Genomic DNA, 13,289 nt, shown 5'->3' on the forward strand with positions numbered 1-13,289 from the left:
TCAGTAGGTGCATTGTAATTAGTTGCTCTTTCTAGTTACCTCTTGACAAATGATGCATGCGGGTCTGGATGAGAGCCCAACTCTTGACCCATGCCACCACTACACACGTTAGTACTTCAAGCAGAAACCCCTAGCCTCAGCATTCTTTTCATTTTGCTTTTTCCAGAAACGTGGTGCTAAGTAATGCACAACATGAGAATCAGAGATGATTAGCCAAGCTGGAATTCTTTCAGAAGTGCTTCATATAGCTACGTCCTAAATATATCTGAGGAAAGTTTCCTGCCTTTGATTCCTTCCAAATACGTAGCATGTTTCAGGGCTCCATTCAAGGACAGAAGTACATGGAAATACACAGGACAAACACTACTTCCCCAACACTTAATGATACACTTTGGCAACATTTGTAAGCCTTTCAAACAGAAGATATTCTTGTGACCATTACTTTAATATGGCAATTATAAGACTATTGAGAAATGCAACTTTTGCCACAAAAACTACCCATAACATTTTTTTTTTTTTTTGGATAGCACTTTACTGCCCCCTTTTGCACTTTAACATTAGAACAGGTTTCAGTGTGAACATATATCTGAGGAAGAGAGTGAAGATACAGGGTAAAACTGCAGGGCATCATGTTTAGTCACTAATACACTTTCAGGCACTGCTTTAGGGACATCTTCCACTTGCCTACACTGCAAACAAATGAAACATCTAGCTTTCATTGTCCTTAATCTTCCACAGGAGAGATCAGTAATGGATGGTTTAAATTGCTGTCTTCCATTGCAATCTGAATGTTTATGGGTGACTGGAAAAGAGGGGGATATTGCTCATTAACACTTGTTGTCTCTAGCATAATTGTCTAAAGCAAAGATCATCTGCAACTTGAATTCGGTTTATTCATCAGGATGACAAAGGGCTTTCCAGTCTGAGGCCATGCATATGTTAGCAATGCCTGAACTAAAAGGATGGGTGTATCCTTCAGAACAAAACTTCACAAACTGGCAGGCAAGAATATTTCCATGAAAGGTGAAGACAAGAAGCCTAGACATTCAAATACCCTGCAAGCCTAGAGGCATAAACCCGTTCTGCAACTCTGCACTGCAATTACAGTCACTACAGAATCGATGTATGTCTCTGTGTGTCCACATAGATCTGCAAAAGGTAATAAATCTATAGTCTAGTGGCCAGTTATTTACAAAATACTAATTCATTATGACAGAGCCAGAGGGGGACCCATCCTGTACCAACCCTCGGCTTCCAACTGAAAAAGTCCATGTGCTGCTGTGTACACTTACATTTAAACTTAATCCATTTTCCTCTGTCATCCTACAATTACAATACAAGTCACAATAATATTAAATTTCAGTGCCTACAGCATTGCACAATTGAACCATTACTGTAATGAAAACTGACTCCCTTTGATATTAACACTGGTGTTTTCTCTCATTTGCTAGCCATGAAATACAGGAAGAGACCAATGTTGTTTTAATTAAAGAATTGTTGTTCAAAATATGCTACTGGGAATATTAAAGTAGTTCTTTGCTCTTACGGCAAAGATAATCACGTATTTATATGGTTTGAATTTTGGGAAAAAAATAAAAAAGAAAGTAGAATAAAAAAAATCTGTGCCATGAATTCAGCCTAACACAAAACCATTGCTGTACTTGACTTGGGCTCACAGAGGCAGGGTGTGCCAAACCCAAGAGATGGCACTTTATTGAAAAGATGCAGAGCAGTAGTTAGCATGGAACAGAAAGTCAAACCAAACCACGTGTGTTTCTTACACAAGTCACTAAAGTCTTTGCTTTTAGAAAGCTAACAGAGAGCAGCTGGCATTTGCCAAAAAACTACTTTTTGAAAAGTGCAAACCAGATTGTTCTATTGCTGTGCTATTCTGTGCTCTTCTCTACCATTCCTGTTAGAAAAACAAACGTCTTATGTCAGCCACAATATAAGGACGCCAACCAAAGTTTGCAGTCTTCCTTCTCTTAACTACAGTTTGCTCACACCTGTACAGTCTTGTTTCAAGACATGCTCCAAGCAAAGTCTATAAAAGAGGGCGGGGACTGTCTTGTTAGTTGATGAGACATTAATAATTGGTGATTGTATCTCCAATTCAAAGACAGAATTTCATCTACTTTGCAGTTGTTAGAAAATGTATTACTGCATACCATTTGCCTGAATAAGTAAACACTGGAAGTAGAACAAATTGTTAACTCACAACTTTCAGGAAAAGTTATGGCAAATCAGTAGCAGAATTGTACAAAAAACCAGCCTATTTTGGCAAATTATTTTTATGCCAAGGAAAAAATGACCTTGAGTATAAATCCAAATTGGAGACTTATAATGGGAGATCGTCTGCACTTGCTTCTTACATTAAACCCAAGATTCAGCCCCTTGCAAGCACAAAGATCCTATGTTCTTACATGAAGTACCAACTTTTCCAAGGTTTGACTGACGTGCAGAAGCAGAATAAAAACAGGTGGCCACAGCCACCTTCAAGGCAGTAGTAATATCTGACCTATGAAGAAACAGATTTTGGCCCACTGCAGCATCTGAGCCTCTGAAATGAAGCTAAATTGACAACAGAGTAGTTAAAAAAATTCTGTAAACATCAAAAATGTGCATTTGACACAACTGACACTCCTGCCCCAGATGGAAGAGTCCACTGGAGGGGTTCAGCAGAAAGCTGGGGATAACAGGAGACCCACTGCCCTGCACTCATGAGGCACTGACATTTGGTTCAGCCTCTACTGCAGGGAGGTTCAGCCAGTGCACCCCTCACAAACCAGGCCCTCTCCTGCAGGGGGAAACCTGGGCTCTTGGGTCACTCCCAGTGATCAATCTGGCATTACACCAAACAGTGAGCTAAAAAATGCACAGAAAACTCAGTTGAAGCAGGGCTACCTGTGGAGCCAGACTCCAGAGGCACAGCTGATAGACCTGCTTGAGCTCCCAGCTGGCACAAGGGACTGCTGGCATGCTATATATCTCTTTCCAAATACAGACAGGGATGTAGCTTCTGACATCATTTTCTGATTTAAAAAAAAGGCAACAAAGCTTTGGAGAGATCTGTATTTGTCCAACCCCAAAAAACCTCTTACATTGGCCTTGGTTCAAGACAGCTCATGCTTAATTCGTCCTGCTTCAGCAAAAATATTCAGCATTCAGCACATGCTCGACATGAGCTTTTCTGAATAAGGACAGTTTCCCAAGTCACGCTGTAGGAGCACAGTGCAGTCCTGCTTGCCTTGGTGTCCCACACTGATCCACAGAATGGAAGACTACAATAGGCTATAAATCTAAGATGTGGCTTTTGGTTTTCTTCAAAGAAGTGCCTGAAAACTGTCTGATACAAAGAATGATTACACCTTTTTAATATTTTTTTCAGGCAGTGAAGTAATCTGTATGCCAATGTGACTTTCCCTGTTCAGCTAATCTGTTCAACTCAGAAAAACACCCTGGAAAAAGAAATCCCCCAAAAACCTGAAGGTAAAATGTTGTGCAGTGATTAAGCTGCCAGCTTCTGAACTAAACTGAAATTAATTAAACATGAAGAAAGCAACTGAAGTGTGGACAGAGAATGCTATGGGACTGCAAATCCTCAAAAGGAGTCAAGATGTTCCCAACTCCAAATTTACACTTTCATCTAGTCAGGTATAGAAACCAACTGCTGCTCAGGCAGTAGGTAAGCAGATGGCAAGCACCAAGCAAAAATGAAACTGTGAAACGATGCACCACTGACGAGGAGTCAGAAGAAGCGCAGTTATGTGTGCTTCCACCAGTGTTCACTGCATAGGTTCCTTAAACAAACTGCTTCAAACTTGGAGAACATCAAAAGCCAGATGGGTCTTCCTGAATGAATCCGCAGGCAAGGAGCCAGGATTCCCGTTTGCTGCAGAAATAGGCCTGGACTTGATTTGAGTCTTCTTAGCTCTGACAGGCTAGAGTCTGGCAGAACTCCCAATCCAAAATAAAACAGCAGTCAAGTGAGACTGGGTTTTAACTAACAATAATAATAATGATAATAAAATTTCAAATCACTCTTATTAGTTTTTGAACACATTTCTCTTTACAGTGCAGCGTTCACCTTCCCCACTGCTGTTCTCTGGTTTGGGTATATAAATAAAAGACCTATTCAAACAGAAGCTAAGAAAACAGTGAGAAGCAATTTGCAGCATCACAAATTTTTCAGCCTAACATAATTTCACCATCTAACCTATCCTGCTGTGTAAAACAAGCCAAATAATTTGTTGTTTTCCGTTGACACATGTAAAACTTGACTTTCCTTTAAAGCGTACAAAGCTCTGATCCTAAATAAAGTTTTTAAATCCTATTTTAGCCATTACCCATGAGACATTTAAAAAGAAGACTACAGGTAGGAAACCCATCTTATATTTATGTATATGTCATACATCAGGAATGATTCACCTAGCAACACAATCCTCTACCAACCTTTATCTTTTTTGGCTTGGAACCTATGTTTAAAACCAGAAGAAAGCATAGACTATCACATCAAAGTTTAAATCAGCTGCATTATAATTATCATGCTGATACCTCAATAAACACTGGGTGTTGGCTGGCCAGGATTGCCAAAAAAGATAGAGGTCCTGCCCTTATTTGCCGTCTTTGACAATGTATATAATCACATCAAAGGAAAGTTCTCTGCATCACAGCTAACAGAAAAAAAAATAATCTGTATGTTCTCTTGCCTAGAGTAAAATTATAGATTTTTGTTTCATAACAAGAAAATTTAAATTTTGCCTATAATGAAAAATAATTACAACGTAAAGCCTTTTCAGGCTTGCAGGATTTGCAGTACTCACTGAAATCACTGGAGGTATTTTCATGAAGTTGAACAAGCACTAGATAGGCTAAGATTAAACCTGAATTTACAAGGACAAAAATTATAACAACAAAAAAACCAAAAAAAAAACCCACCCAGATAATTCAAAATGACACTGAAGACACTTCAAGTTTAGGAAATTTCTGTGTGCATATTTTATCTTTTTTGGGTCTTAAGTCTATCTGGGGGTGGAGAAGCAATGCTAAACTGGTTTTTGTTCTGCCATTTTGTTTTCATACTTGGCTTACAGAAACATCCTGAGCTCAACGTACATGTTTTCTCAAAGCCTGTCCATTCTTCAGTGTTGGGGTTTTTTTCCCCCTCGTTTAGGGAATAGGAGTGAAAATTGAAAAATCTCTGTTTTAAATACACCTTCGAGCTTTTATCAGTGAAAATTCCATAAGGTGAAGGGAACCTGGAGGGGAAAGACTCTGGATGCAGGGAGAGCTAGGGTCCACAGTCCAGGATGCTCTCCACAGATGATTCCCCATTTCTCCCTGTGCCCCGCCGAACCTGTCCGGCCTTATCTGGGACATTTCTGAAATGTGACATGACAGGCAGGTTCGAAAGCTAAACGTTGGATAATGGTGGGCAAACAAAGGACATCGGTTTTTGCATTATTTCTTTAATTACTTTAACCCTTGTTCGAACAGAAAGCATAAGGCCAGAGTAATTCAGCTTCCCCCTTTGTCATTTGCCTGCCATAAATATGCACCAGTCTGCATTTGAAAAGCTGAAGGAGGCTGCAAGCTTGCTGGACATTTATCATGCTCTGTTCCCTGTTAACAAGCAAATACTTTAGTTGAATGGCCCATTAGCAATCATTGTCAAATGCAGAATGCAAGGTGCTTGAATGTGACCGGCCTGTAAATTAGATGAGGTTGCCCCTGTGCTTTGGAGAATTTCAGCAAATGAATTGGATCTTTTGCTATAGATTTGTGAAGGTTAAGTTTCAACACAAGAAACCCATCTGAGCACTTCAGGTCCTGCGAATTCTGCCAATCCCTTGGGCTCCCTATATGCACTTGTTTATTTTTCATTTGTTAAATCACATCAGCAGCTTGACAGTTTGGGGGCTGGAGTCCCATTTTCAGTCAGAATTGTGAAGATTTCCAGCATACTATGGGATAGGGTAAGAATGATAAAGTCAAGCATGTAATTAACATCTTTATATAAGAAACCTTGGAATAATCAAACAAACAAACAAAAAACCCCAAACCCCAATCCACTTTTAAAAGTGTCCAAGCCACTGCCAAACAAACAGCATGAATTCCATTTTGCCGAGCTCATCCCAGGCTCATTCCCAGTAAAGAAAGACACAACTGTTATTGTAGGCTTCGGTGTTTTTTCCTCTTGTGTCTAGACTGCGCTTAACAAATGCAGAGTGCTTTCTTCTCCCCCCTTCGCAGACAAATGAACAGGCAATAAAGTAGATATGTCTCATTTGAATCGTACCCCTGATTTGCAATGTAATGCTGACTTTAAGTTGGGGGCGTTAGGGGTTGTCAGTTGGGTAGAAAAGCAAGTATTAACTATTTAAGGGCTCTTTAAGAGAAAAAGCAAAAAAAAACACATCCAAGTAGCTGCACTATATCACTACCTTTACAGCTGCAGATCACTTAAAATAAATGATTAAACAATAGCTATATTGTCTGCCGGCTAAACTCAAGGGGCTGACAGCAAACTCATCCCACTGATCGTAAGCTGGCTGGGGAGGAGGGGAAGGGGGGGGAAGGCAGATGCTTATCTCATTCATTTCTAGATTTCAGCCAGCCTTTCGGAAATAAACACCACCTAGAGACTGAGCCAGAAACATTTGGTTATCTGCAGATTGACTGGTAAATAGGAATGGATGCTGGTTTGTTTGTGGTTGTTCGGTTTTTGGTTTTTCAGGTTTTTTTCCTTTTATATTTCTGCAGGATGGGAAACACAAGAGATGCTGAAGTATCACCTGGCCTAGGCACAGACAATGCAGCATGTTTATCTTTGCTGCTCCCATGGAGTGCGAGATGGAGACCACAAACTAAAACACAGCTGAAATCAAAAGCTCTCTGTTTTCCTTCCAGATAACCCCAATACTACCTCTCCCCTCTGTTCTCTGTGCCTTGCCAGCATGCTCCTGCCCGAAGCCCAAATAGATTAAGGCAACAAATCCCAAGTGCAGCCAATTTTTCAGAAAGGCTGCTGCTAGGGCAGGAGTTAAAAATGAGAATCTTCCACACCTCACAATTGCAGCCATCTCGAGTTTTAATCGGCCCCCATCTCGGCAAAAAGCAGTAAATGAAATCTATCTTTACCATATTATACACCACCAATGAGCAAGAACTGAGCAGCTTTTCTTCACCGCTCCAACCACCCCAAGCCACAAGTAGGCCTTTCATAGTTCCTAATCCCGGCCCCCAAGTTTTGTGCGGTTTTCACATAATACCTTACAGCCCGGAGCAAGGCCCTTAGTTCATAACACCCCTTTCAGAGACGTGTCATTTCTAACATCAAGCTAATCTATATGTTGCCATGGCATCACCCTTTATCTGCCTTTACATCTTATGAACTGCATGGATTTACCACATTATTTTTATCTGAAAGACAGAAAATGGTGGTTTTATTGCCATACAATCAGATTACTGCTGCTAGTTTCTCTATGCCTTTTTACCATACTTCAATCAAAAGGGATCAGTTTCTTTATACTCTGCCCTTGATTTACATTACATCTGTAAAGACCTAGTCTGGGTTGTAATCCCCTTATTAACTATGACCAGGGTTGATTTGCCTAAAAATAAAAGCAAATTGTGTCAGACCTTTTCACTTTGTTTTTGATTCGGAACTACAAAATGGATTACTAAAGAAATCTTCAGAGTTCACACGGCTGGTATAGTACTGAATTTAAAATGAGAATTAAACAAGTTAAACATGGGAGCTGTGTCAACGGTTTACATTTTCCATCATGGGAGAAAGGCTGAACTGCATTTGTCTTTGTGCTCTCTGGCTTTAAGGAGACAATGAAGCCACAGGAGATTTTTCCAAGCTCTTCTAACACTGTCCATTTGCCATCCTCCCTTCCTCTGCTTTTTCATGCAACTCCCCCACAAACTCTTCTTCCTTGCCGCTCCCTTCCCCACCCCCCCACAAAAACTTCCCCTCCCTCAAGACAACAGTGTATTAGTTAAAAGTCTATGTACTGTGGCACTCAGTATTTTAATAAAAATATTTCAAGCAGTTTAACATTCCTATGTAAGTTTCCACAACGCCTCACAAAGAATGAGCTCATAAGCAAATCCATGTAGATGTATGATAAATGACCAGAAAAACAGGTTTCTTTATGTCAGCAGCCAAGGCAGACCGACATTAGGCACACATGAATAACATTTTAATCACTATTTTTTTCTCAGAAGAACACTTTCTTCTCATTTGCAACAAGCAATTTCAAGTACTGCAGGTTTGCACGATGCATGAAGACCAGATCACAAAGAAAAAAAGGTCCCCAAAGGAGGCCTGCCTGTGGCTGCTGCGCAGGGCTGGAAGGCCTGTCTATGCCAGTGTGTCAGAGCAGGCACCTCAGCTCCTGATTTCCCATGCCAGGAACCTTGGCCGAATTTGAGAGGATCCAGTGTCACACCTCAAGAAATGTGATCTCCTTACAATAAAACACAGAAGAGGAGGGGAAAAAAAAAAAAAGGGAGAAAAAAAAAAAACAACCAAAAAAAAAAAACCAGGAGAGGAAGGCATTCTCATGTGTGGGAAGAGGGAGAACTTAAGTGATTTTAGCATGACTTTTAGTCACATCCTTTCTAAAGGCAATTACTTCATTAAACAAAGTGAAATAATGTAGCACAGCTTACGGATAACATGCTTTAACATAATTACTATAAATAATACAGCCAATTATACTCTACGTATAAAAGGCTGGGGAAAATAACTAGCTCAAGAAATCGGCCTTCAGTTTATTCTGAATTCATTTTGCTAATTCACCTGTGCTTCAGAGACCTGGTTACAAATGCTAGAACTATCAAATGGACTGACTGGAAGCCACCACTTGCTCCATCTATTAGCACGCCAAGTGTCAACAGCTATGTTTTGGGTACAATTTAGGAGCATGTGTTTAAACAATTTCAACCTTCCACTCCTGTTTCTTCAGCTTGAAGATGTAATTGCATAGGTTAGAAAGTGTAGTCCCACAGCACAGGACTCTCAAATAAATTCCTGTCTAGCTGAGAGCCTCCCAAACATGTTGTGTGATATCGTTTTAGCAAGCTCTTTGTGCCCTGGCTGGCTTGCCCGTCCTGTGAAACAAGGGCTGTCCATTACCTACAGTTTATCATCCTGACAAAATGTGAGGAATGTGGATGTGAAAGCACTAACAATTCCACCCCTGGTGCTTTCTCCTTTTTTTCCCTCTGTATTAAAACCGACAAGATTAACCCAAATGCAAACTGCAGAGCATAGTTCAAGGGGCTATTCAATCGGTAGTGAATGTGCATTTGTTTACCTACAAAAATAAGAATTTCAGATACAATGAGAAGCAGACTAGTCTATACGCTACTGAATAGAACATTTAGCAGGGTCATCAATTGTAGTTTATTTTATCAGTTTCTGACATGTTAGCATTCATTCAGAGGCAGGCTGTGAAATATCCCATATATAACTGGTTATCAGAGAGAGAGAGAAATACAGCTATATAATCTAACTTAATCAGTGTCAAAGGCACCACTTATGAGGATAACCTTCCACATGTCACTAAGAAGACCCGCCTTGATCGCTGGCCTATAGCACACAGGGAAATAGTGACGCTTAGATATAAGCAATGCATTTTTGAATGAGATTTCTCTGCTGCTTCACTGAAAGGTGCCCCATACCACTACTCGCGATCCTGCATGTCAAAGGCAGTGCAGAACCCTAGTGAGGTGAAACTGAGGTAATCCATGCTATCTGAATACATTGCTTGTCTTGGCAGAAACAACATATGCAGAAAGTCTCCCGTTAAAAAATGTCAACAGGAGTTAAACCTAGAGTAATTTTTCCTCTGTGTTTTCAAGATCAGGTGATCTAAAATTTCTTCAGATGATAAGTCTATAAAGTATGCCAAGACCTTCTACAACAACGATGTTTAACCTCCCAAGCAATATAGTCACAGGTATAATTATTTTATGGAGGTCACTTCAATCTCATGATTTGGTCAAGGTAATAAAGCAGATCTCTAAAAAGGGGGGAACAGGGAGGGGAGCTCTGTATTCAATTAGCTACTGCATGCTCTCCATCCCAGCCACCTGCTAGAAATTATAACCTCTAGACTTCAGTGCAAAACCAATTCAGTTTATACATTCACCTTAACCTAAAATTTATTATTTCATACTTTATATTAACCTAACAACTTCTCCCATTTTAACTGCCTACCAGTTCAGCAGATTTTTTGCCTTGAGACTTTCAAGAGAGTTAAATGCACAGCTTCCCTGAATAAATTAACCAGCATCAAAGATAGTTATTATTTCAAATCTAGAAAGGAGCTTTATTATTATACCAAGCCAAGATCTATTCAACAGCTTTACTTCCCAAGCTAACATTCAGCTTGAATCCAGAGTGAGGACAACCTTCTCAAAGGAGAAATTATTCAGGATCCTTCAGGCAAACGAGTGTGAGAAGAATTAGTAAGAAATTCTGCTTGGAGAAGTCGAGCTGCCTCACCAGCAGCAGTGTCAGGAATGCATTTGCAAGCCTCCTCAAACTCCAGGCCTCCAAGAGGCCTATAAATCACTAGCCCCAGCAATTGAAAAGACTAATTTTAATAGTGTACTTCTTCACTGTGGTGATTAAGCCTCAATGAATCACTCAAGAAAATTCAATTACATCAGCAACACAACCTATTTTTAAGCGTGCATTTAAGTTGAAAAAGTAATTAGATATTATCATTAGATCTACCATTAACAACATTCAAACCTTTTTTGTAATCAAACAGTTTAGAATTAACTAAATGGAAACACAAATCGTGTTTGACAAAAGAAGCATATCCCCAGGCTCTGTGAGATGGGCTGAATTCAGCTGCTCGGATGCTTTCGTTTCACTGATGGCTAATAAAAGCGATCAAGGTAAGTTAAAAAAGAAGCGAAAGCAGGTTGGGGCTGGCAGAGGAGAGCCCCGAGCAGCCGGCTCTTCTGCTTTGGAAGAGTGACCTCTGTAGGCATAAACCCAGCGAGGCCTGGGATGCAAAAGCATTCCCCTTCCTCCTAGGCCGAGCCAAGGCTGTTTTCCACCAGCACAGCAGGCCCACTCCTGCAATGCAACCCCGGCTCTCAGCCTTTGCCTTTCGAGAGCCTAAACAGCCTTATAAAGCCCGCTTTATAACCGGCCAGGCCGCTCTATCCCCCGAAGTGACGCCGTGCCTTTCTGAAGCCAAAGAAAGGCTTCAGCTGTGCGACATCATGGAAGTGCTGAGCCAGTGACTGGAGATAAATTTTAACAGGCTTCCCACCTGATGCATATACAAAATAAGTATTTGTCAATCAATATTACAAATAAAGACTCTGAATTGAGCAGTCCAGCGCTCTCCTGCCAGCTTCTTTTATTTTTTTTTTCTTTAAGAAAGATTAGGAAACTTTTCAGTAAAGAGAAACAGAGCAAATATTAAAAAAACAATGCAGGCAGAAATCTATAGTGATTTTTTCATTTAGTGAAAGCAACATTAGATGATGACTGTAAGGCAAGGTAACTTAGTAAACTTGAGATGCTACTCCTAATTCAAACTTCGAAATCTTCACCAAACTCTAGAGATCCTGCCACCTGCGCAGGATTAATCCCTGATCCAGGAAATACTCCATTCATACTTGTCTCATCACCACCTAACATTTCCTCTAGAAACTCCCCCGGGAAAACAAGACATGTACTTACTGGAGTTAATGGGAAACGCTAAATTCAATTAACACATTGCATATGATTTAATTTTAAACATATATAAGTGAAGATGAAGCATGCATATAAAAATTATTTTAACCCACATCTGCTTTAAAATCCCCCTAACTCATAACAGTCTACTTCTTCCTATCGTTATTTTTGTTCTCTAAAGTAGTGATTCTAATCACAAAAGTTCAGAGGCTCTTACAAGTGAACAAAGCCAACTTCCATTTTGTATGTCAAAAATCCAAGGAGACAAAAGAGAAGTGTAAGTAACTTCACATCACTGCTTCAGACTTTTCTTTAGAAGAACAGCCTACTTTTCAAAAAGTTCCTCTAACAGCAGTAATTTTTTAAGTTGTTGTTTTGTTTTTTTTCTTTACGATAACGCATCTCTTTTAAGAATGAGCTTTAAAAGTAAGGTCCTGGGAACGCATGTACATTTTCGCTTGGGTTTGTTAATGAAGCATGACACTATATGGTTGTGTGATGGGTAATGCTTAGTTCATTACTCACTGACATGTGCCTTGATACCATCAACTCCACAACCAAATTTAGCCCTGTTATAAGATGTAACTTCGCTGGAGTCAATGGGATGAGTTTGCATCTGCAGACGGAGAAGTTGGAGAGTATCACCCTTTCCTGGCAACTCAGCACAGCCCGGCTCCTCCGCTGCTCCAGCCCGGGCGAGCCCGGACTTTGCCCGCAGATTTTATCCTGCTACCGCCGCACCACTCCCCAGCCCGCTACCGGTCCGCCGCCCCGGTCCTCCCTCCTCCCTCCCGAGACCCTCCCGCCGGGAACAAGGGGCGACGGGGCAGCTCCGCCGTCACACGAAACACCCGCCCCGGGAAGAGCCGGATCCCGCTGCCGGCCACGGACGGAGCCCCCGCCGCCGCTCACCGCTAGTGCACTCCGCCCCGTCCCCGTGTCTCCCGGCGGCCGCGGCCGACCTGCGGCACCGTCCCGTCCCTCCCCCGCGCACGGAGGACAGCGCCGGTCCCCGGGGAGACGGCGGGCGGGAGCGGGATGGAAACTTACTTGGGGTTAGAGGAATTCCAATATATGGGATCTAAAACGATGGACCGCGCCAGTGCAGTTCTGCATAAAACCATCACGGCTCCCCAGCAGTACTTCCAGGCGGAGGCATCTCGCCTCCGCGCTGCCATGGTCGCAGGCGGCACCGAGTCCCTCCCCGGAGCCTCGCCAACTCCGCCGTGCGCCTTCCCACGCACCTGACCGACAACAGCAGGGTGGGTGCCCGGTATCCCAACAGCCGGGATGATTGACAGGAAAAAAAAAAATAAAAAAAAATTTTAAAAAACAGTAAGAGTCGAAGATGCACTTGGCGAGAGCTGCAAGCAGATCTACTGAGTCATGTATGCCACTCGCATGTAGGAATATCTCCTGTGAGATCAGATCCAAGCTACCTCCGAAGTAAAAGCAATAGCAAAAAAAAAAAAACCAAAAACAAAAAAACAAAAAACAAACGCTTTAGTCCTTCCTCTTAGTGGGGGTCTCCCGGCTGCCTTGGAAGATGCCACTCAAACTGCCAACTCCCATT

The 13,289-nt window shown here is 41.5% G+C and overlaps 1 protein-coding gene across 1 annotated transcript in view; it reads right to left on the bottom strand.

Annotated features, from left to right (window-relative positions):
* EFNB2 (ephrin B2) overlaps positions 1-12,930 on the bottom strand; it is a 44,749-nt gene extending 31,819 nt beyond the window's left edge. The window contains exon 1 of the mRNA XM_038137476.1: positions 12,767-12,930. Coding sequence (XP_037993404.1) covers positions 12,767-12,894 — 128 coding nt within the window. The 5' untranslated portion in view covers positions 12,895-12,930. The remainder of the gene's footprint in view (positions 1-12,766) is intronic.
* Positions 12,931-13,289: the final 359 nt, after the last annotated feature.

The sequence above is a fragment of the Motacilla alba genome, chromosome 1 (assembly GCF_015832195.1).
Source record: "Motacilla alba alba isolate MOTALB_02 chromosome 1, Motacilla_alba_V1.0_pri, whole genome shotgun sequence".
In the NCBI taxonomy this organism is placed as follows: domain Eukaryota; kingdom Metazoa; phylum Chordata; class Aves; order Passeriformes; family Motacillidae; genus Motacilla; species Motacilla alba.